This window comes from Lytechinus variegatus, chromosome 7, assembly GCF_018143015.1.
Source record: "Lytechinus variegatus isolate NC3 chromosome 7, Lvar_3.0, whole genome shotgun sequence".
Taxonomy (NCBI): domain Eukaryota; kingdom Metazoa; phylum Echinodermata; class Echinoidea; order Temnopleuroida; family Toxopneustidae; genus Lytechinus; species Lytechinus variegatus.
The window spans coordinates 20,289,082-20,314,897 of NC_054746.1; the positions used below are offsets into that span (position 1 = coordinate 20,289,082).

General features: G+C 37.4%; 1 protein-coding gene across 1 annotated transcript; it reads left to right on the top strand.

Annotated features, from left to right (window-relative positions):
- Window positions 1-1,092: 1,092 nt before the first annotated feature.
- LOC121418693 lies at window positions 1,093-25,617 on the top strand. Its single transcript, XM_041612695.1, has 17 exons — window positions 1,093-1,518; window positions 3,003-3,163; window positions 4,304-4,480; window positions 7,505-7,722; window positions 8,458-8,540; window positions 10,403-10,590; window positions 11,109-11,327; window positions 11,960-12,070; window positions 13,346-13,504; window positions 14,461-14,707; window positions 15,440-15,623; window positions 18,017-18,192; window positions 20,030-20,238; window positions 22,355-22,497; window positions 23,046-23,229; window positions 23,990-24,151; window positions 24,851-25,617. Exons 1-17 carry the CDS (start codon window positions 1,347-1,349, stop codon window positions 25,085-25,087), a joined length of 3,030 nt encoding a protein of 1,009 aa, XP_041468629.1. The 5' UTR covers window positions 1,093-1,346; the 3' UTR covers window positions 25,088-25,617.
- Window positions 25,618-25,816: the final 199 nt, after the last annotated feature.

Here is a 25,816-nt window from a genome sequence, read left to right on the forward strand (position 1 = left end):
ACTAAAGTTAATTTGGGCTATCGCCCGTTCTCACCTCCCTGAGAACACAAACGGCACTGCAAGACATGTTCAGATTTAATTCATATGAAAGCTCTGTGTACATAAATATGAAGTTATGTGGCCGTGGGTCCGGGCCGTGGGTAGCCACTGAGATTACATGAGGTTGTGTGTGGAAACTCGCCAGTGTCGGACTCTCAATAACCAGCGATGGGTGTAGACTTGTAGTAGCTCATTTTTAACCTTTTTCAACTTTCATCATTTATTTTATGATATTCTTCAGAAAAGTCCTTTAACTCTGAAGTTCATCAAACTTTTAGTGAACTGTCCATTTTTCTTCCAACTTCATTGCCATGCAATACCAGCACACCTGTTTTCTGTCATCTTATTACTGAGGAATGAAAGGTTGATTGTTTGGGAGCAATTAAGCACCAAACAGTGTTTACGCTATCTTTCAGCTCCTTCCACAAACTGTAAACAAGTTCATGATACATTAGCCATTAACCTTGTTGTGTTTCTGACCACCAGTCTTTCTGGCACCATCACCCACCTCTTGGGAGATGGGGCCTGGATGCTGAAATACACCCTAATCGTCATGGAAACATTGACTGACAGTTATTTTTAGCCAATTATAATCCACTTTGGTCACCAGCTAGGAGGCAGATTTTGCCATCTTCATTTTGCCCCCTAGCAGAAAACGCCACTCTTTGAGAAACTTTCAACGTGGAAACTTCACTCTTGTGTTTTCATATGCACATTCTCATTTAGTCATTTGGAGCACTAATTTTGCTTCGTTTTACTTTCATGATTGGATCGTCTTGTGTGTCCAGCATTGGATTAATTTTCGCCTCAGTGTTACTTTTTGCAAACATTGTAAATAACATTTTGTATGGGATGTGCAATAATTGAACTTATGACACTTAATGATTTAATCTGTGGAGATCGACCTGCGCCGAGCGTTCAAACAAAGACAAGCTGTCCGCACGGTAAGTGGAATCACTAACTAATATTCCTAAAGACTCTTCACTAGTCGCTTTTTAGCTATATTTGCGGAAAATGCCTTCGCCAGGGTGTAAAACGGAAACGCGCTGCCTGTCCTGCAGCAAGGAGCTTCTAACACAGCAAATATTCACTGCTACGCGCTGTACTATAAGTAGGCCTATACTATAATTTATAAGCTAAAACAGCATCAACTTCGACCCCGGTTATCTTGCCGTCCAATACTGCAGCAAAATTTGTTCATTAACATTTTGATACGGGCGTGTGCTGCAGCGTTGCCAGACTTTGAATTTATCACGTAAGGACTCCATCTTCCATCAGTTTTTAGTCTCCAAACCCGGGCTCCAAACATGGTGGATTCTAATCTCATAGTAGGCGTGGACGTAGGAGGAACCTACACAGACGCCGTGTGCCTTCGCGAGGGCCGTGTTATGGGCGTGGTGAAGGAACCAACCACCCAAGATGTGACTGGGGGAGTCAAACACTCCATACAGAGTCTGATCAGAGTACTCCAGGAACAAGGTGAATCTCAACACATCATCAGTGCTTAACCTCCTTGACTTTGCTGATACCTGTAACCATCCCTTGTATTACTATTAAACAGTGTCAATAGCAAGGTCTATATTATAAATATTAATAGATTCCAGTTTTATAAAAGTGTAATGCCATATATATATGCCATAAGTTAAACCAGGAGGAGCTCATGTATTTACCCATACTGACGGGACAAGGGTAGATTATGGTCAAAATATCTAGCAAGATAAATTATGAAAACAGAAATTATGCACTTACCACGACTATATGGATGAAGGTCTAACGAGTGGCAGTTTTCCTGACATCTGGGCACAGACTGGAACCTCAAAAAACGAAAAGTTCTCTCCTACCCCCGTTTCGATCGGCAATTTTGTTACAATTCATAACAAAAATGGCCGATCGAGACGGGGGTAGAAGGAGAAAACTTCGTTTTTGAGGTTCCAGTCTGTGGCCAGATGTCAGAAAAACTGCCACTCGTTAGACCATCATCCATATAATCGTGGTAAGTGCATAATTTCTGTTTTCATAGTTTATCTTGCTAGATATTTTGACCATAATCTACCCTTGTCCCGTGAGTATGGTCAATTACACGGTAAGCTCCTGGGCTCCCGCCCGCATAGTGGACGGGAGTTCCCTGAGTTAGCCATAAGTGAATTTTTTTCAGAATTAGACTTAGATGTTGATTTAGAGTAAAATCTTCAGTCACTGTATTTGGTTGTTTCGCTGAACCACGTTGGCATCTCTCACATAGTAAAATGTCAGAAATTGTTAAATAAATCCCCAGGAATGACGTTTTTTCCTGTCTAATGTTGATTCTGCATGAAAATTAAAATTTTGAATTGTATCTAGTATTTTTATCCCATTAGTCTGATGGACCCCCATGATGGAAACATTAAAATATGCTTGAAGTAAATAAGCCTTTTGCAAATTCCTTAAACCCTGTTGTTAAGTCTCCTTGAAAATGCATGCCACTATTTCATTTCGTCACTAAATTATTTTAATGCGTGTGCCCCGAAACGGTTGAGGTGTGAACGGTATAAACTTAAAATGTGTTTTATTGGACAAATTTCCTGATTTTACGGGATTGATCGCATGCCTGAACAAAATGAAATATCTTCATATTTTTTTCTTGTTTATATTAAACACCTTCTCAAGCATTGAATGGACAAAAAGTTTGAGGATATAATCTTTGTCAGTGGCCCTCTAATATCCAATTACTAAAATATATAAAGCAAATACTCAAGCTTCTATTTTAAAGTGACAAATTACCAGAAGTGGGCGTTAGAATTCATTTTAAATCTTAACTGCTGGAAAAATGCAATATTTCAATTATAACTGGGTAAAAATGCATTCAGTGACTACCGGGTACTACACTTTTGTAATTATAATTATCCCAAGTAGGACTGAAAAAATGCATAACTGTGGTCTGTGTTAACACGTCCACAATGCTTTTTTCTGACAATTTGGAACAGGTAATCCAACAAACTTCCGCCAGGTGAATATTGGAACCACTCACTTTGTGAATGCAGTATTGCAACGACGTCACCTGACTCGTGTTGCCATTTTAAGACTGTGTGGGACAGCCTCACATGCTCTTGAACCATGTGTCGAGTTCCCAGATGACCTCAAGCAGGTAATGACTTAAATGTTGTTTTTTAAGCAGGATTATTAGCATGCAGATATAGAGCTGTTGTGTGAACAGGCTTTCAAGTTCGAATAGTTATGTTACTTTAATAGATGTGTTCTTCATTATGCTTGAGCATCCTCTCTCCTCTGTTAGTCATCAAAATTCCATCTTTTCTTCCATCACCTTCTTTACATTCCTTTCAACATAATTAGATTCACTCTTCCATCCTTCTCTTTTCTTCATGCTCATGTTCACCCATACTTCACTCTTGCTAAGTTCTTATTCTCTGATTGGTGCTCTCCCTCTGACTTAAGTTCATTAATATTCAATAGCAGCTATTCATTTTCCATGTATTTCTTTTATTAACTGTCTTTGGTATTTGAATACCGGTATTCATTATTTATCTTTGTTTTATATAAATCAAACATGTAAATATCTATGCTATTAAAATAAACCCCTGAGGTTCAAAGTTGTTTAGTCCAGGGCAGTTCATCACAGGCAATCATCAAGTGAGGTTGTTCAATGTCCACTTCATGTCTCTGTAAGTTAGAACCGTGCCCTTTGCCGTTGCTCTGGCCACTCTACATTTGCAAGTGGATGACAGAGGAGACATTCTTTTTTTTGCATGAGGCACTCTTAGAGACATATGGGCCCTGTACACAAAGGTTAGCGATTAATTGCTCATTTGAAAGAACTGTTCTGATTGGTTCTTAGTCTACTGAGCAAAATGTGCATGCAACAATGATCTTGATAGGCAGTTTCATTTAGCAATTAAACATTAACCTTTGCATTATTTGGCCCTGGTCATGGAAGATTGATTTTATCCCAAATAGAAGATTGTAGTTTTTAGTTGTGCTACCATAGGTATTGAAGAGGTTTCATAGTAGCCTTGCTTCTTGCAATTCTTCAAAATTGGGTTGGCTTTATTGTTGACCCATTTGATAAAACGATAAAACAAATCATGCATAGGTGAGTTAAAATGGCGATGTATGCATCTGGATAATTACCGGTGTTGTGCTACTTGCGCCATTACTTTATCAGTGTCTGTAAAGCTGTTTTCTCATTCTCCAAGACTTCATACAGAGGAAATTAAGTTCTGAGAGGCAATGGCTTAATCACTTTGGTATCATTTCTCTTGCATCTCAGGCAGTGTATGATTCTCATTACTTCTTGAATGGTGGCTTTAACTATGATGGCCAGACCATTACCTGTCTTGACTTTGACGAGGTACTGTCATGCTTGAATGAACTAAGAGAAAGGGGTATCACCAACATCGTAGTCAGCTGTGTCTTTGCTCCTGTCAATGGCGACCAAGAATTCCAGGTATGTAGGCATTTTAATGATTTTTTTAATATTCTCTAACTTAAAGAAAACCTACTTTCCAAAGATCTTCATCGGTCATGGAACAGGTAGCTTGGGGCTTTTGCCCAACCCTTTTTCATATTTTTCAATAACCATTTGCAAAAATGTGCTATAGACCATCAAATTGTTATTTTATGCATATTAACCCCCCCCCCCCCTAATGCACTCTCAAATTCATTTCGTAATTTGTTTGTGAAAATCAGTGAAAATTAAAATTACATGACTGGAAAGTAAACTCATTAGCAGTAAAATGGTACTTTGAGTTTCTACCACAATGGGTGATATCAAGTACGGTGTTTGGTGTTGATGTTGGTGTTGAGAGCGTGAAAAGGCTGCTGAACCGAGCCCCAACACCGAGCTGAGTTCAGAGGAGCAATACCGATCGCGTTAATCGATATCCTATGACGTCACACCTCTGGGCTGCGCTGCTGATCATCTCAAACTTTACGCGAGAAATTCTCAACGATGAAAGTGAAATCAGGAAGAAATTGCAGTAAAATCTTATTGTACAGAATGCACAGGTTAAAATCACTGCAATAATCAGAAAGCATAAATATTATTTTTCATTAAAATGTGTAAAACTCTAATGATTTGCGCTCATCTTAACTGTAATAGATAATTTTACGGGGGTTTTCATCGTGTTTGCCTCCTGTTTGTGAACTACAGTCCATCAACACCAACACCCGAACTTGAAATCACGATTTTCCCAATCCCTGGGGGTTGGTGTTGGTGAATAGGGAAATTGCACGTAGATCGTCAACACCAGCTGTAATGCTCGATTCAGCAGACGACATTCAACACCAGAGCTCAACACAAACTGCCGGAAATACATCATATTTTCCGAGGTCAATCCCAACACCAGCGTGATTTCAAGTACGGTGTTGTAGCTGATGTTGGTGTTGTCCCAACACCAGATTTCAACACCATACTTGAAATCACCCATTGATCCACTAAATATCACTGTTTTGAAAAAAAAGTAAAACGCAAAGTAGCAGGTGGTTCACTTCCACTGCATAATAGTGGAAGCAGACAAAATGTAAGTATAATGTAATCAATCTTGATTGAAGAAAGTAGTGTGTATCAGGGTTCCCAGCCATTTTTCCAGTCAGGGATAATGATCCGTGAAATTTAATAAAAAATACCTCAAATCAGGGAAAAATGCCTCAAGTGAGGGAAAAATCAGGGAATTTTGATCAGCCCAAAAGTCGAAAGCACGGTAGTCAGTCAGACTCGGTTATATTTTGTTGCATATCAAAACAACATCTATTGAATGACTAGTTATGGTGGTACTAATTAGTTTTACATTATTCTTTTTACACTAAAAATACATGTCATTCTCTGCAACAACTTGAAAAACATGTGAGACTGGGAATGGGTTTAAATAATTCAGGGAATCTATAAACTTCATCAGGAAATTTTGTTTTCTTGAAAAGCTGGGAACCCTGGGGCCGATTGCTAGAAAGGGTCTTTGCAATATAAATTCTACAAAATCTTATTTATTCTGTACTGCATCATATCCTGCAGTGAGTAAGCCTGTAGACTGAGTAGTACTTTATTTTGTAAAGTCTCATCTTTTCCAGGTAGTTTCTTTTTAATCAGACAGTCTAACGGACCATTTCCTACATCCATTGATGCATTCAACTCATATCAGCTGATAAAAATCGGCATAAATAAAAACCCATTACATTATTAGTTGATATTTTACGGTTAAGGAAACTTGGTTCCAGCCTATATTACTCTTCTAAAGGCGTTAATTAATTTGACAAACCAAATCCATCAAATTTCAACAACAAATGAGCTTGTGTGTCATAATGAAAATGGACCAGGTCCAGGTGGGTGTTTCATAATCATAAAAGCTGTTAACAATGTTACAAGCAAATTTAAGAATGACTGGTGATCCTTTCTTGTGGTAAATTATAAATAAACTGACTTTTCACTAATATTGATGTAGCACCTATGAAAGGATCACCAGGGGAACGTTTCATCAATATTTTCATCCCGACAAGTTGTGAGGTCTGACAACTTTCCTTGATTATTATTGGCTGAGAGGCACTGTTACCATAGTAACTGTCAGATAAAACAGTACTTGTCGGACAAAACGTCTGACAAGTCCTTTCATGAAACGCTCCCCAGTTGTTGGTACAGTCATTTGTAGAGTCGCTCGTAACTTGCGAACAGCTTTATGAAACACCTACCAGGGTTCTGTAACACAAAGCCTTGTAATTGATCATATGAAAAAATTTTGTGATTGATTGTACATTGTGGTCAATACAATCAATCTAAAAGTTTATTGTATGATCAATTACTCTAAGCTTTGTGTCACAGAGCATTGGTGATACAGTGATTGTACCCTTTTAGTTCTACTACTAAATCAACCCCTCATCTGATGTTCAGATTGTTCCATCCTATGAATCGTTAAAAAGCTTTCTTTTATTAGTCACATTTCAAATAGACAGTAGTATATTACTGTATGATTTACTTGTACTATTATAGTTTTCCATTAAATCTATATCATAATAATGGGTACATGTATGTCAATCACGGGGAATGACTGTAGGCTGTACTGAGCACTGTCAGAGTGGCAAAAAAAAAACTTTTGTCATTTTCTGTCAAAACAAGGTTAGGTTTCGTTAGATTTTTTTGTTAGGTACTCTTATTCTCTTCAACACTCAGCATGAAAGAGTGGATTTGTGGAGGGGTTCACTATCTTTTGAGCATAATTTATGTTTTTTCATAATCTGGTCTAAACAATTGGTTTGACTCGGGCAAATATTCAGCTTATGGAAGGTTTGTTTGTATATGCAAGTTTACCTTTATCTATCAAGAATAATAGTGTTCTATGATCCATTGTTATTGTCTAGGTAATGTCTCATGCCAATATTATCAATTTTGAAACATACTGTATGCATTTGATTATGAAGTGTATTTTTAGACATGACAAAAAGTTATTTGTGCAACATTTTCAAAAACTCTTTGAATTTTCAGGTTAGGGATTTTATAAGAGAACATTACAAAGAGGCAAGCGTGACTCTCTCTCATGAGATTGGGCAAATGGGATTGCTCGAAAGGGAGAATGCCGCCATCTTGAATGAGTCACTGAAGCCGCTGTGCAGGCAAACAGTCCGTGCATTCAGTCAGGCTCTGCAGGAATTGAACATTAAATGTCCATTCTTCATGACGCAAAATGATGGCACCATCATCAGGTAGGTTTAGTTTAAAGATGACATATTCTAATTTACAAAATCACTGGGTTTTTGTTAATTTTTTTCAGAGCCAGGATCTTTAGGAGGTATGGTGTGCATGATGGCGAGTGATGTGGGGAATGGTGAGGATGATGGTGGTAGTGGTAGTGGATATGATGATGGTGATGAAGATGGCAATGATGCTGGTTTTGATAATAATGATGATGACGACGATGATAATGATGGTGGTGTTGATGATGAGATGATGCTGATGATGGTGATGGTGATGATGATGATGACAATAAGAGTGTTGATGGTGATGATGATGATTATTATGATGGTGGTGGTAATGATGATGGTGGTGGTGGTGATGATGAAGATGGTGATGATGATGATAATGATAGTGGTGTTGGTGATGATGATGGTGATGGTGAAGATGATGATGATGATGATGTTGATGATGATGATCATGAAGATGATGATGATGATGTTGATGATGATGGTGATGTTGATGAGGGTGATGTTGAAGATGATGATGATGATTATGATGATTGATGGTGGAGAGAATGCTGATACTGATGGTAATGGCCAGTTGATGAAGGTGATGTCAAGGATGATCACTATGATGATGAGGAGGAGGATCTTATATAATGATGATAATGATGTTATATTCAATGATAATGTGATCGTGATATTAATGAATACAAGTAGCTCTCGCACTCCATTCCTAAATTATCCTATTTTATTTTTGTTTAGTTCTGAATTGGCACTTGATCTACCAGTGCGTACATTCTCATCTGGTCCAACAAATAGTATGAGAGGAGCAGCACATTTGTCAGGTATGCACAGAAAAAGCTTTGAAAGTTTCCTGAATAAAGTGTGATGTCAGTTGACATGGTGTCATGGCGGGCTGGTTTTAAACAGAGTCGCAGCTGACGATCGTCTGTACACTTTGGCTCTTTTGAAAAATAGGTTGCAAGCAATCAAATTTCAATAGCAGCCATTTTCTCATATGAGAAACACAGGCTTTCATTCGGCGGGTTCATTTGTTTAAAACCAGGCCGACAGGACATCATGGCAACCGACGTCATTGCTTTGGCACTCTTTAGAAAGAAACTTTCTCTTCTAGTCTTCTCTCTCTTCCTCTCCTGAACATTTATTTCTGCGTGACATCATCAATGTTTTGTTGGTGAGAATCATATCATTTCTCAGAACAAGAAAAACAAGGCATTCTTTTAGATAATGTGCCACAAAATATACACTTATGTTTTACTGTTCTGAGCATCAATGGAGAGGTATATTTGTGAAAAATGAACATACCTTTGTGATGTAACTTGCTGCCAAATAAATGTGAGGAAAAGGTAAAAGTTTTACAGAAGATTAATCTGTGTTTGAGGCTGGTATTGTTCACACTTTAACATAGAGCTATTACAGAAGGAGAACCATCTTCCAATTCCTCTGATAATCCTTTGTTATCGCTTCGCTCGAGCAAATGAACATTAAATAACATCAACCGGCGAGCCGCCAGGCGCAAGTTAGAGCCCGCTTACATTACGCCATAAGCCCGCTCGTAAAATCTGAGGTCACCGTCGTAAACGACGTTCTCCCACATAACTTCTCTATGAGCTCTGTTTTTTTTTTTCAAAATCGAAACACGACTTGCTGTTCTTCCAACATCCATATCTCTTCATACTGATTCCTGATGTACATCTTTTATGTATGGTTGAACTTCTGAGATGATCCCCTTGGCATTAATACCAAATACGTTAAGTCTGATTTAACCCAGCCACAGTACGTACAGAGAAAGTTGGATATTAGTCATTTATGTATGTCTGTTTTTCTTACTTTATTTAAACCTTCTCCTGTGCGCTCCTTTCGTAAAAAATTACAATGAGGGGGAAAAGCATACTTCAAAGTTGATTCAAATGGTAAGATTATTTGTTGGTCGTGTATGCCTTGAAAATATAACGACAAATCTACGGGGCATTTCTACATCGCTTGATGCATCGTCGAGTATCTTCTGGTGCCCCATGTACTCCTATTTGTGTAAGTTCAAGGTGAGCGTGATGCTTGAGCTCCGAGCTTGCGCGCTCAGCTCATTTACACAATACAGGCCTCAGCTCCGGACTGTTTCGGAAAAACACTAGAATTGACGCACTTGAAGAGATAGATCTAGACCTAACTTTTATGATATTTCGTTGATGATGATCTGTAAATTTTATTTGTATTAATATTACCCATTGGGTCCGAATGTCAGTGTTTTAAATTGGATTCGATCAACTTTCCCTATCTGATTTAGGGCTGATTTACGGGCGACATGCGCCTGTAAGTGTGAAAGTGCCGTGATGGACCAACCTGCTGTGAGGGAATTAGCGGTGCCGCACATGGGGCAGAGCATTCAAGAGAGTCAGTCCTTCTGTAATAGCTCTATGCTTTAAATTAGTTCAACAGAGTCAGACTCAGACTGTGAATAAAATAGTACTTTTGGAAAGGGTAATCTCTCTGAGTTTTGGCAATTTTTTTGTCATACTTAGGATGAATCTATTACAGCTAGCTAAATACTCGTATTCCAGTTTGGACGGGTAAGAGGTTTTGAGATATAAGGGGATGGGGCTTCACACTTCCCCCCAAATTAACTTGATCTCTTGATTTTATATCTGACGATTAAGTTAAAATTAATGTATGTACTATGATTTCACAGGGGTGACAGACAATGCCATAGTCATCGATATCGGTGGAACCTCGACCGATGTCGGCTACCTGATGAAGGGTTTTCCTCGGGAGTCTTCGAGCAGGAGCCATATTGCCGGGGTCTCAACAAACTTCAGGATGCCAGATGTGCAGAGCATCGGACTCGGTGGTGGCTCATTGGTGCAAGGAGATCATTTGGTGAGTATAGTCAGAGGATATATATATATATGACAAAGCTTGGCCTGGGGAGGGGGCTACTTGAAGAACTGCCAAGGTTTCATGATTGTTAGGATGAATCCTGTAGAATTAATTATTTTACTATTAAATACTTATTTTCATCATCTCTTTGATCTGATCCATGTATGTCAAGGCTGCAGCGCATTTGGTCTAGTCGCGAGAGCATTAGACTAATAATTGCAAGGTTGTGGCTTGGAATCTCCACTCTGCCGTTGTCTCCATTTTGATAAAAAGACCAGAAATTAATATCTGTCGTCTAGAAGGTCAGCAACTATGCCTGATTAACTTCAACGTAAAAGGTTTCCTACATAAATGGTTATATACCAGCTTTGCGTTTACCAGAAGAAAGTTGTGCTGCTACTGGAGATAAGAAACAACTAGTCCCATATAGGTCTATTCAACAGCTATTTGTGTAATACTTCCACACTTCCATGTACACATTGAGAGAAACAATGTGTTCTGACCACTGTTCTTCACAGGAAAACATTGCTGTTGGTCCAAGAAGTGTTGGTTATCGTCTTCTTAGTGAGGGTCTTACTTTTGGTGGGAACACACTCACTGCCACAGATATCGCCGTAGCAGCTGGACTTGCTGAAGTAGGAGATACTGCCAAGGTTGCTCACATTCCCAAGAACACTGTAGACAGTGCTGTTGACAAAATGCACAAAATGGTTGAAGAGGTCATTGATCAAATCAAGGTATGTAATTAGTATTTATGATTCTTTCAGAGATATCAATACTGGGAAGTTTGATATTGTAGATGGAAAAGTGTGATTCTTAATTGGTGCATGGTAATTTTTTGATGATGCATCACTGAGTATTAAATGAGGGATTTCTTCACTATATAGACTGTAACCAAATGTAATTGAGAGCAATGAATGTTTTGTCATAAATTAATCACAATTATAGTTAAGAACTACCACATATCGGAAAGCCTCTGCCTCCTTCATTTGATGAAACCTATGATATGATAATTTTATCCATTAGTGGATAACAACTGTTTGAAGAGGGGGTCACAAAAAAAATTGGTAGGCAGTATCAAAAGAAAATTTTTATTCTAGAAAAATCATTATGTACCCACTAACTTCATAATTATGTCATTTAATGAAGTGAGCAAGAAAGTGTTCTATTTGTTCAAAAGTGTGACATTTATATTACTTTTATTTCCATATTTTCATGAAAACAAATTCATTTTCACCGGCTGCCTGATGTATTGTCAAACACAAGTTTTATTTTGCGTAGATTATAGTTACCCAAATGGAATGGAGAGTGAATATCAAAATCACAAACTATCCTTTCTATGCCTGATATTGTTTTTCTATCACTTTAGATCAGCAGTGACGATGTACCAGTCATTGTGGTTGGAGGAGGGAGTATACTTATTGATGAGAATCGTGGTCTTCAAGGAGCTTCTCGTCTCATTAAACCACCCCATTATCAGGTTTGTATTTTTTTTTATTTCAAGAAAAATTATTTGAAATTTAGAAAATATTGATTTATCCAATATTTATTTCTATAACTTAGTCTCAAGTTGAAATGTATCATGAAAGTTATTACTTCTACTTTTTGTGAGAATCATATTTGTAGCCATGTTTATCCACTTCGTCAGGAAAAAAAATGTACTCTTCATTTGTCTTTTTTTCAGAAAATTTTAATATCACATCGACTATTTATACTTAAGGTATTCTTAAGTGGCATTATATGTAACCCTTATTAAAGTGGGAAGGGAGGTCAATTTGATTCTCCTTCGACAAATTTTGTCAATACATCATTGCACAAAACGTTTTGACCATGTCGCTTGCTGACTATTTACTTTCAAGTCTTGCGCATTTTTTAAGACCAAATTTGTAACACCCGGGTACGCAGTTCCGTAATTGCGCAACATTTTGTAAGTGCATGTCAGACCCAGAATTGCTCATAAAACTGATTCTGTGTACAAACTCAATACAAATTGTGTTTTCCAACCAAAATTCATAAATGTATGATTATTTTTAAGTTTAAATGGATTTATTTTATGCTATTTATGATCACTGACAAAGTTTATTGGAAAAAAAATTACGAAAAAAACTAAGAAATACATAAGAATTAAAAAAAAACAATTAAATACATAAGAAGTTAATTATATTTTTGCAATTCTTTTGTAGATATGTAAAAATTGATACTCTCAACAATTAGCATTTTACTAGATATATAAATTGAGTTAAAGCAAAAACACAAAAAAGCAAATGAAAGGCAAATTTTACATGCTTATTTGCATAATTAATTAATACTATACAGTCATGTAGTTTACATTATCGCGCAATCAGTGGCTGAGATCTGAGTAGGGGGTCAAATTGACCCCCCTCCCCTGTACATCCTGGTCTAACATAGCCCAGATAAAATAGGGTTAAGAGCTTCATGAAATACCCCCTTATTGACTGTGGAATTATGTTAACACACGCATTTATATATATCATTTGGATTCTTGTATCGACCCCGTAATATCACTATTTCTCTATAGGCAACAAATAGATGAAGCACTCCATTCTTTGTGTCAAGATTATGATTGATAAAGAAATCATTGAGATCTTTTTTCTTCTTATAGTCACAGAAACTGTTGTTCACATCGTTAATTCAGAATACTTCATCATTTTTATCATGACTTGAATGTAGTGAGTCAGGTGTTGAGGATGCAAGAATCAAGAATTGTTATGTCCGCATCTATTTTAATTTACAGTCTGCAAATGCTGTTGGAGCATCTCTAAGTCAAGTCAGTGGGACGGTAGACTACCTGGTAAACGTTGCAGAGGTCTCTCGTGAAGATGCTATTAAGACAGCAGAAGTAAGGGCAAGACATGCTGCAGTGGCAAATGGTGCTGACGAGACCACTTTAGAAGTAAGCATTAATTGACAAAGTGTTGCTTTGATAATGGTTATGAATGTGTCTTGCAATTTTATTGACCGATACCCTGGGAGGGGTGGGGTCGGTAATGGTTGGATTAACTTATAGATAAGCATCCTTTTCAAACTTGTTTCCTTATCCCCTTTAGGGTTTCAAAATTGACAAAGGATGTTAATTTCAGTGATGATAACTAGCAAATGTATATGGGGAAAGGGTAAGAATTGAGACTAAAGGAACTAGATAGTACTGTTGAATAGGATGAAAAATAATTTCAATTTGTTCAGGGTGTAATGAAAATATGTTTAAAAGTTCATTATATCAACTATGTATATCAATTTCCAGAATGTACATACTTTGTATGGTACCAACTTTTTACACATCAGCAAATGGGAATCACAGCAAAATTTTATGATGCTAATTAGAGGTGTTTATGGAAAAATCTCTTGTTAATTAAACCCATGGTGAAAGTGCATTTCATGTTTTTTGAAGGCATAAGTAAAATCATGACTCCATTTTCAACTAATGAGATGACTGGAACAATCAGCATAATTAATTTTTTTCATGCTCGGATCCTTAAAATGAGTTACTGGTAATATAAAAATAACAAAAATTTGAACTGAATTCAACATACTCTGACATTACTATGAGTCTTTTTCTTCCATTTGATATACAATGCTCAACGCAATCACCCTTCTCTGGTTTCTTATTTATGATGATGACAATCTTCAGCATTTATATTTTGCCATATTTCTGTTAAAAACATTCATAGGCGCAGGCTCATCCAATGAGTTAATTACTACACATCTGTTGAAATAAGTGAGTTTTGAGAGACGATTTGAAGAGTTCAATGCTGTCAATTTCACGAAGCTAAGAAGGGAGGGAGTTCCAAAGGCATGTTTGTTTTATATATAATTCAGGATCTTATTTTAATCTCACACTTTCTTGCACAGATCACAGAAAGGCAGTCCGTAGGGCTAGCCTATCTCCCAGGCCATGTTATAAGAATTAAAGTCAAAGCTGTGGGAAGGTTGGCAATTTCCAGTCTGGAGTCCATCAACAGCTCGTACCAAACAGAGGAAGTACCAGTCAAGGCAGAAGCACCTCCCTCAAAACAGTCATGTGACATAGGAAGTGACCAATCAGAAATGGCAAGGCAAGATGCAGAGCAGACAACTGTGAAAAGCACTGATGAAATTGGTAAGTGCTCTAATATTCTATCTTATCATATGTCTATGTTTGTGTAGTAACAGGCCTACTCTGCTATATTAAGAATCAAAATCTACTGCTTCTTTATTTAATTCTACTACATGTATATCTACTTCTTTAAAATCTACTACTCCTATTTGTACTAGTTCTATATCTACTCTTCTACTGCTACATCTTCTTCTACATCTACTTCTACATCTACTTTTTTAACAATGATCTACTACTTCTACATCTACTTCTACATTTACTTTTTTAACATCTACTACTTCTACATGTACTCCTTCTACATCTACTCCTTGTATATCTACTTTATCTACACCTGCCATTTGTAAATCTATTTTTTCAACATCTATTACATCTACTTCTACATCTCACTTTCACTCTCACCTCATCCTCATTCTCACCCTCAGTCAAACCCTCACTCTTAATTGACATCTTTCCTTCACCTTCAATCTAAATCTAACTCTTACTCTCACCTTCTCTTGCCCTCACCCTTAGTTGCAATCTCCCCCTCACCTTCAATCTCATTCTCACCCTTGCCCTCAATCTCTCGAACTCTCACAACACTAATTTTCTTTCTTATTCCCACTCTTGCCCTTGCCCTCAGTCTCACTATTGTCCTCACCCTCCTTCTCATTCTCTCTCTCCCTCTCACCCTCATTCTCGCTATCTCTTTCACTTTCACCACAACATTCCCTCACTTTCGTTCTCATTCTCCACTAGATTATCAACCCCACATTGATCCATCGACGGGTGAATGGATCGTCAGCGAACGAGATATTGAGTACATCACTATTGGAGCTGGGTTACTGGGATCTGGAGGGGGTGGTAGCCCCTACATGGGCAAGCTGAGGGCTCTTAAACAACTGAGGAGTGGCAAGAGAATCAGAATCATTGCTCCGGAGAGGTAAGAACAAGCTCACTCAATTTACTCCCAATTTGTCAAGAGGTTATTTCCTTCAAAAATCAAATACATGTAAGATTATGATCATTTTGATCATTACGATGAAACGTGTTTCCAAGCCTTGAAATAAGCGGGCGCTGAGCGCAAATTCGTGCTCATAAAGCCATCAATTGCGCCCATAAAGCCCCAAAATCATCAAAATTTTGACGACCGGGCGCAAATATTTTCCAGGTAATTGCGCCCGCCGTGAGTGAGCAGTGAAGCCATATCATACATGTAATTTAAATATCTGAAAAGCCAAAATCAAGTAACTTTCAATTTACGATAAACACAGTTTAAAATTGCCAAGTGCGTGTTTTTTTCTGTACCATAAAAAGTGAGCTACGTCCGTCTTTTTTTCCTGTAATACATGTGCGCGCGTGCTTCTGGTAGCGGTTTTTCCATACTTCACCATGTGCAATTTCTAATGCACACATTTCCAATTAGGATATCACAATTCTGCGATAAAGTAATTCGAATTGCACAGGAGATAAATCCCTGTTCACAGCATTAGATGTGCGAGTCTTTTATCCTCACAGTCGCCGACTTTGCTTGTTAAAACGGAGCCTAAAAAATCACTTAGCTTATAGTTATGAATTGTAGCTTTTTAATTTCTTTCTTGGAGAGGGGTAAATATCAGACAATAAATCATCAAACAAGGCTCAATCTAAAAAAAAAATAGGACGCCGCCGTGCACTAGAGTGTGATGTTAGCTAGCCTGTTTGAGCTCATAATCTCTGCCAGAGCTCTGGGTGAGAATTCTATCAGTAATGGCCTAAGTGATGGTGATTTTCTGTTTCAGATAGAGTTTAGATTTCATGTTAATTTTTGAAAGCTGTCAAAAAACTTTATGATTTCTTCATTGTGATGAATATTTAAGTTATTAATGAATACATTTTCACCGAATTTAGACTCTCCAAGAGTGAAAGGCATTTTCTGTGGAGATCTGCGTTTTCAAATAACTTGTGAAAAACTTAAGGTACACTTGTACATGAACCTACAATACTCAAGATACATGTAGGCCTACATAGCCTGTTGCTACATTTATATGTGCTGGAATTTGAATAGACTGAGTTAGATATTGATTTCATTTCTTCATTTCTTTAGCATAATTTATATGCAATCCAAGTGCACCTCACAATCACACACAAACACTCACCCACACCCGTGATTCTAACCATGAAAAAACCTTAAAATTATTTATTTTTTTCTAAATTTATTATTTGATCTGAATTCTCTCTTTCTCCATCTCTCTCTCTCTTTCTATATTTTCATTTTATTCATTTATTTAGATTTTTTTTTTTTTGGGGGGGGGGGTTCGTTGATCGTGGTTCATTAAAGATGAAAATAAATTAGCCCATGTGTGTGTGGTTGTAAAGGGGATGTGGAGTGAGAGTGTCAAAACACACTTAAACATTTAAATCTGATTTCTTAAATGTTTGAATAAGCCTAATACTTAGCATATGCTATTCATGTACGAATTAAAAAATTACAGGAGCTGTGCTTACTATAAACAAATTTGCGGTGTGGTTCACCGTTATATATATATATATTTTTTAATTGCCCCCGGTTCCTGTAAAAAACCCGTGAGCCGGGGGCAATTTAAAAAAAAAATTGCCCCCGGCTCACAGGTGCTTATTTCAAGGCTTGCGTGTTTCTACACTAACTTTTTTCCTGTAAAAATGATATTGCTTGGTCAAGTCATGAATGAGTGGGATAAACACATATCAAATGCAAGATTTTGAATGTTACAAGAGTCATTTTCAAAATTAATCAAGTCATATATCTGGTGCTTTATGTGGCTGCTTATTATTCATCATTATATTTATCACCTGGATGCAAGTAAACTTGTTGGCATCCAGCTTGTCATAAAACTTACTTGAATTTTCAGCAGAGGTCTGCTGATTTATAAGTGTTAATGATAATGATAAGAAGAGGAATATATGTCATATTATGCAAATCCCCAACCAATAGCAAACATTCATTATATTATGTGTATTATTAAAATTTGTCAAGTAATCTGATGAGGAAGATAGGAAAAAATTGTTTGGCAACATTATTTCCTCTAAAACCAAATACCGTACACAGAGTTTTATTGGAAGCCACCTTATCTGTGATTTATCAAAATGAAACTTTGCTTTAAATCTGGACCCATTGAACATGATTAAATATATATGAGCCCATTAATCCAATTATGAAAAAGTTCCCATGATATACATGAGATATAAAAGGAAATTTAATTTGTTTTGGGCCTCCAAATAAATAATATTGTGAAGTTACTCTATAAAAATGTAACTAAGCCCCCCCCCCCTGATCAGTTTATGTTAATCTTGACAGGATATTTTGTGTTCTTTCAGATTCGGTACAACTCCAGCTCTGCAAGGAAAGGTTCCTTCTGTAGCTTTCATGGGTGCTCCAGCTGTACTGATTGAGAAGTTAGTCTCTGGCACCGAGATACCTAGGGGTCTCACCTGCCTACAGGATATACTGTCAGCAAACCCAGACGATGTCCGCCATCAAGCAGCACCTCTAGGTATTTACATATACTCTCCTTGAATGTGCACCTCGATGCATTAGTGAAATCAGATAGTGTTGGATGTCTTCAGTACTTTTTTTTTATTCCCAAGGCTAGACAGTGATTCATATCAAGTCCTTTTATGCCTTTTGGACCCCTTGCGCGAGCTAATGCTCAGCGGCGCACGCACAGTCGCACAAGCGCTGCCCGGTTAGCGCTAGGGCACGGCGGCCGTGGCCCCTGCCTGCTGCACTGCATATTAGGTACAGTACGCGCCCGGCCCGAATATGACAACTTTTGCCATTGGCTTGTGGTCTGACACATGTTTATTTAAAGCTAAAACGCGAACGCAAAGTTTGACCAATGAACATCATTCTTACATCATCGTAAAGCTTATAAAAAACTGCACAATGACTCATGGGAACTAAGCTGTACGATACCATCAAGCGAAATTGGAACGAGTGGGAAATCGTTTGTGGTGACATAAAGTAGGATTTTACGTTGAGTTTCATCCTATTTTTGATATGAAAGGGATGTTTTTGACCCCAAAACGCGAATGTAATTAACATCTTTGCAAAAATTTCAATTATCTTATGGAAATAATATGATATCATCAGCATTATATCATTGGAACTAAGGATAAAAGTGGGAACTTTTTTCAGGAATGACAAAATTGTTAACAAAACATGAAATTTCCAATGGTATGTCCATAGAGTGGTAGACACGCGCGGAAAGCATGCTCAGTTAATGTCCCATAGGATTCGATGTGGTGTGTCTTGCATCTTATCGTGGATGGTAATGTTTTGGTCTCATTCTCTGTCCCTTGAAAAATGTGTCATGTCTTGGAGGTGTAGAAACTGCCAAGGCACTAAAAAGGGGCTTAATGTTGATGAGGTGATTTCAATGTAAATTAATGACTTTGATGAAAATTCATAATTCATAATTTTTTTTTTACAGATTTTTATCACACCCTCATTAACTTGTTCTACGCATTTTATTTTTTTAATTTGAAAATTAATTTGAATCCAAGGAGGAATTCCATCTTCTGGGAATGATGTACAGATTATAGCTTTCATAACATTGAAAGGTGATATTCCATAATTCTAATGAAATGTCACTATTGATTTTTTATTGGGGGATTAAGGAGCTATGATGATAATCAGAAAGGGAATAATAAAATTTTGAAAGTTCTCCATAGCAAGTGAATGCAGTTGAGTAATCAGTACCTAATGAAGTTTCATTAAACATGCATCTTTATTTGCCCATCATAGACGGGGCATATTATGGTATCACGCTTGATGTCTGTCCCATCCGTTAACTTTTCCTTGTAAACATGATAACTTCAGTTTAACTTAACATTTGCTCATATAATTTGGTGTATATGATACTAGCATGGATCCTAGGAAGCGTATTGATTTTGAGGTCAAAACGTCAATGTCACAGTGACATGTTTTCATCTTACCTTTCTGCAGTCCTTGTAAACGCAATAACTTTAGTTTAACTTAACGTAGGCTCATATAATTTGGTGTGTATGATACTAGCATGAATCCCAGGAAGCCTGTTGATTTTGAGTTCAAATTTGAAGTCGCCACCTTCCACTTTTCTTGCTTGACCAATGACACCATTTTCCGTGTTACAAGCGGTCGTATTATGTGCTCACCATGCAGGGGTATATCAACCTAAAAAATAGACTGAGTCTCATTCAAGCTATAATTACTGTTCATAGCAGTTATTGTACCTCATATAGAAACAAGGTACCTATTTATCAGTTAATACAACTATTCATGTAGATCAGCTTAATCTACAATTAATCACATATTTCTTCATTTTCAATCTACAAATATTGTTATGACAGAAAATGCTGAAAGCAGTTTAAACGATGGGCTTGTCTTTGTGAAGGACTACACTATGTGTTCCTCAAACTCTACATCTGACAAGATATGTGCAATCTTATCTGCGGAGATCGGTGGCTTGAACTCCATTGAACCTCTCATTACTGGTGCCGACCTAGATGTACCTATCTTAGACTGTGATGGCATGGGGAGAGCTTTCCCAGAATTGCAGGTATGATGAGGCATTTCAAGTATGGTGCTGGTGTCAGTATTGGTGTTGGCTCTGGGTGTTAGGTTAGTGTTTTTATTGGTGTCAATATGGTGGTGGGTGCTGGTGTGCATGTATGTATCGATGTTGGTGTTAAATGTGTTTGTGAGTGTGGTGATGTGGCGTTGGTTTGGATGATGGCATTGGGAGAGCTTTCCCAGAATTACAAGTATGACAAGCAAGGGCGCCGGAAGCGGGGGGGGGGGAGATTTTGCCCCCCCCCCATGTGCCCCCCTGAAAGTAGAAAAATGATAAATTATTTAAGGACAAAAGTAAACGATGAAGGCACTTTTCTGCTTGAAAATTGTCATTTCCATTGTCAAAAATGAAGAAAATTTGCCCCTGACGGGGCAATTACATTATCATAGTAAGCCTTGCGTCTTTTGACGAACAGTTCCTCTGTGAAACATACCTTTGATAAGCCTCTTTTCCATCTTATTACAGTGTGATAACGTTTAACCTTTTAATGAATACATTTCAGACTAAAACCGAATGGCAAATTTAGTGGTCCACCAATGATTAGGTTTATAACTCTATGATGCTGGCTGTGTCGGCTAACAAACGCGCAGTCGCCCAGAAACGCTCAGACCGGACTTGATATCACTAACGCGCGTGAACACTAGTTACTCGAGCAACGTATGGAATCTATGTCATAGCCGTCAAGCCCAGAAACCATAACATCTCGAGAAACTTGTTTCAATTATTTCATTTTCAAATAAATATAAATTGAGTTAATACAATGATAACCAGTCAGTGCCCTAAAGAAAATACCAAGGTCATTTCAACTCAATATAGACATGTTATCAGAAAATTACACACAGAATAATCATGTGTAGAAGATTATAATTTATAATTTGTGAAAATGGTGAATCCCACTCGAAAGCAACTTAGAGATAATGTTTAGACATGAAAAAAATAAAATCATCTGTGAAAGTGTCTTCTTGACCCGACTCATATTATCCGAGATATGAATAAAAATGTAAATAAAGAATATAAAAGAAAAAATAAGCATTACAGTACTGCTCTACAAAAAAAATCTTAAGATATTTTCACAGCCCCGTATTTTCCTCTATTCCTTTTCATTGGCATGATTGGAAGGCGTTTTGTCTGATACTATTTCAGCTCATATGGTAGCACTTGTGTATTTTAGATTCCAAAACTTCTTCCCATTACCTGTTACTAATCAGATCGAGATGGCATGCAGCTATGTTCTGTGGTTCATCCCAGCTTTTGTTATTCATGGATGTTTGCAAAAATCTGGGAGTGGGTGTGGCTGCAAGACCTAAATTTTCGAAGAAACTTAAGAGCGAGGGGGTTTGTGATGGGGAAGCTTTTGCATTTTCTAGAATAAAATTGAAGGATTTCGTGCACACTTTGGTGAATTTTGCCCTCTCGATCGGCAGCCCCTGGCTGCGTACGGTCATGTTTGTCATCTTAAAGTCTTTAAAAGGCCTATATTACATTGGTTTGAAAAAAATTTCATTTGCAATAAGGCTCGTAATTTGCTGGAACTGCGACCCTGATCATGAAGAAACACCAGTCTGGGTCAGAAGGGAGGAAACAGGAGCAAAAAGAACTCCAATACTCTTTAATTCTCTAGAAATTTATTTCTGAATGCTCTTAGAAACGCAACTTTTATACTCCATTTTTACACAAAGTCCTTACCGTTGGGGTCCCACACCCTCTCCCGCTCGATCGCTTCGGTATCTCACGCTGTCAAAAATATTGTGCCCCCTTCGGGATTTTGCCCCCCAAAAAACTAAGTGTTCCGGCGTGCCTGATGACAAGTATTTTGGTGCTAGTGTTAGTATTGGTGTGAATGTGGTTTTGGTTGTTGATATAGGTGTTATACGTGAGGATGTTAGTATTAATGTACGTGTGCGTGGTGATGTGGTGTCGGTGTGGCTAGAGGTGTAGGCGCTGGTAAGGGTGTTGGTGTAGAGAATCAAAATCAAGCTGTTGATTCAAGCTTCAACTCCAAATGTGACTTTGTTACAACTAGCAGTTCCTGATTAAAATCCATGCAGCATCTTTTGTCATGTAATAGTGTTATTTCTTGTTTGATGTTTTGTTTTGTTAGATGTTCCTTCCCACGATTCACAAGAAGCCCTTGTATCCTGCTGTCTTGGTTAGTGACGGTAGTCAACAGTCAGTGATAGCAGAGGCAGCAAACTCAGTTCAGGTTGAAAACTGCTTTCGGACTGTTGTCGGCACGCAGATGGGGTAAGACCATGGTGAAATTCAATTAGCTGTATTCATTCAAAGAATTTATATTCACTAGACACAGAAAGGCATCCACTGACTGAATTTCAAGGTTTCTCATTGCAAAAGAAAGCATAATTAGTCAGTCAAACCAAAATTACCACATTACAATTCTGTATAGGTCAGGCTGACCATGTACAAAAAGCTATTACAAACAAAATTAAGACTCTGATATGTTTCTAACTTGGGTATTGAAATAAACACTGTCCCTAGTCCTTTGAAAGGGAGAAGGTTCTTTTGCAGATCTTTTGCAGGCCTAGTTTATTCAACGGTCTGCTAGGTTTCTTCTTCTCAAATAGTTGTACCGTAATTAGTGTAGCTCATTTTCAAATCACACCCAAATTTATAGACTTGGTGGTAAGAAGCCTCTGAAATACGAGATTATTTCAAGAAAATATGTAGTTTTTACTCTTGATGTTCATTAATTGATTTTTCAGCTTCCGGACATTTTTGGTATTAAACAAATATTAATATGCTACTACTATCCTCTTCTTCATTGTTTCATATAGATGTTCTGGAGGGGTAGTCCTAGCACCATTGAGTGCGGAGGATATATCAGCCACAACTATACCATATTCTTACAGTCGTGCTTGGAATCTTGGTCGTGTTGTGATGACATCCCAAATCTCTAGTTCAGATCCTATCCAGGCCATCGTGCAGGCAGGCAATGGAGTGCTTCTCGTCTCTGGCAAGGTATGAAATGGTTTCTCTGTAACTTCATTAAGGATTCAAATGAGACCGTACCCTTCCCCAACAAACAAACTTCAAAGGAACCAACAAAATAATTATGTTCAGTTTAAGTATGACTTAGGGTTGCACTTAAATGCCGACACGTACATGATGTGCAATTTGAAGTGTGCACCCTCTTGGAATGATCTGATCATTGCAACGATGTCTTTTATGGTGCATGCAACTAGGCATTTAAGAGCTACAGTAAGTCATACTTATATCTTTGTGAAACACCTCCCCCCTTTCCCTGGTGGTATTGATTTTACAGTGTTCATTAATTAAGTGTTTTACTGAGCATTTTACTTTGCTAAGCAAAATGCTTAAAATTGTACCATATTCAGATCACATATGAGTATTTTACTTTATCAAGACAAATTTAATCAAAATACTAATAAGAACTACTGTGATGTCATAAAGTTGAAGCCACATATTTTGCAATGCATGTATCCATCTGTGCGTAGTATGTATGATTGTGCATATGCTTATTTGTAAACTGCATGTGAGCCAGACAAAAGTATGAAAAAAAGGCAAATATGATTGTCCATTGCAAGCTTTGTCATCTATTGCAATCGTGGTAGGAACTTACCGACAGACTATCACCTCTTTGTTGTTATGCCTAGCATAAGCGATGTGTCTGATGCAGTGAAACTACAGCTTGCCCCATGACCTCACCACCAGCAATAATTAATTACCTGCCTACCATCTTTTCTCTGTATGCACACAGATAACCAATGTGAATCGTGAGACAACAGGTGGATTTGACAAGGGGGACGTACTCGTTGCCGGTTCGGGAGAATATTCAGGAGTTTCCTTTCTCATCTCTTTCCAGAATGAAAATCTGGTTGCCAAGGAACGGAAAATGGTTGATAATGTGCGCCAAGAAAAGGTGTGTGTTACTTTCTTAGAAGGAAATTTTGGAATTTGGCGTTTCAGATCTCAGCATTTGTTCTAAATATCTATGTATCATTTTGTTTTAAGAAAAAATAGGTTGTTTTCAAAAAGAGGGCAATCTTCCATACGACATAGAATTGACAAACAAAATCGGAGTGATAAGTGAAATAGTTGAGACAAGTTTTAATAATGCACTGCATATGTTGTATATTAAAAGCATGCACATACAAATCTCATCCGTTAATGCTTCAACAATGGGTAATGATACATACATACTACCATGTGTAAATAATTCACCATTTCATTAGCTAATCCAAGGTTTAGTATTGTAATATACATTTTGCAAAACAATTTTTATGCACTGTAAAGTTTTAAAGAATAATTTAACTATCACCCTCTACATTCATTAATCAACCAATTGGTATTCTTTAAAATATGGTCCACAGTCGATATGTTAACTGACACAGTTTTGCATGATATTTAAGAAGTGATTTTATAAAGCTTTCCTGAGGCTTTTCAGACATAGCAGCTGCTAATTTATTCACTAAACTGGATTATAATTAATGTAGTGTTTTAATGACGAACGGGTTAAAGGAATGCCTTTGAATTAGGTTGTCAGATAAAAGACATCTAGAAACATAAATCACTTGAATGGACTTACTGAAATCCAATTCAATTCATGTTATTTGTACAGATTGTTGCCATGACACCAGACATCATCGTCATCACTGATGCTGACAAAGGTCATCCAATCACAACAGAGGAGGTCCAGTATGGTCTCCGTGTAGCCGTCATCGCACTCCCCAGCCCCCCTGCTCTACGATCACCACAGGTTCTTGGCGTTGTTGGGCCCAGAGCATTCAATTACGATGTTGATTTTGTTCCCATAGCCGATTACATGCCACCTACCCCCATTCCTCCCATACCATAAATTTCTATTAATAAGAAACTTGTAAAATACTTATGAATAACATCATATATCTTTTTAGTAAAGTTGTATATACATGTACTGAAATATATATATTAAAGATTTGATTTGTTTTACTCAACAAATTTGATAATTTTTTCAACATCATGAAATGTTTTATATAAGGCTGAAAAGCAATATACCTCTTATTGAAATTTTAAGGCAAATTTTTTTGTCTTCTTTCAATGTTCGTAATGCGCCTTAACGCCCTCTACCTTCGTCTTTACGTCTATATGTGTATTATGACGGAATAAACCCATTCAGACTTCGCCCTTAGGATGTATGCATATATACATAGTATCCTTTTAGTGAAATATACATTTCAGATTTGATTTGTATTACTGAAAAAATTTCACAATTTTTAAGTATCATGAAATATTTTATATGAGGATGAAAAGTAATATGATCAATCATATTTTTCTACTTTCTGTACTTAATTATATAGATAGTCGGTATCCTTATAGTTCATTGGATTTAACCCTAACAAGACTGGGGGGGCTGATTCAGCCCCCCCTCGACATTTTTCGCAATAAATCCGCTGCGCGAAATTTTTTGACCGCATCGCTCACTGACTTTTTACTTTCAAGTCTCGCGCAACTTTTAAGACCAAAATTGTGACCCCCGGGTACGCGGTTCCAAAATTACGCAACATTTCGTAAGTGCATGCAGACCCAAAATTACTCAAAAACGTGA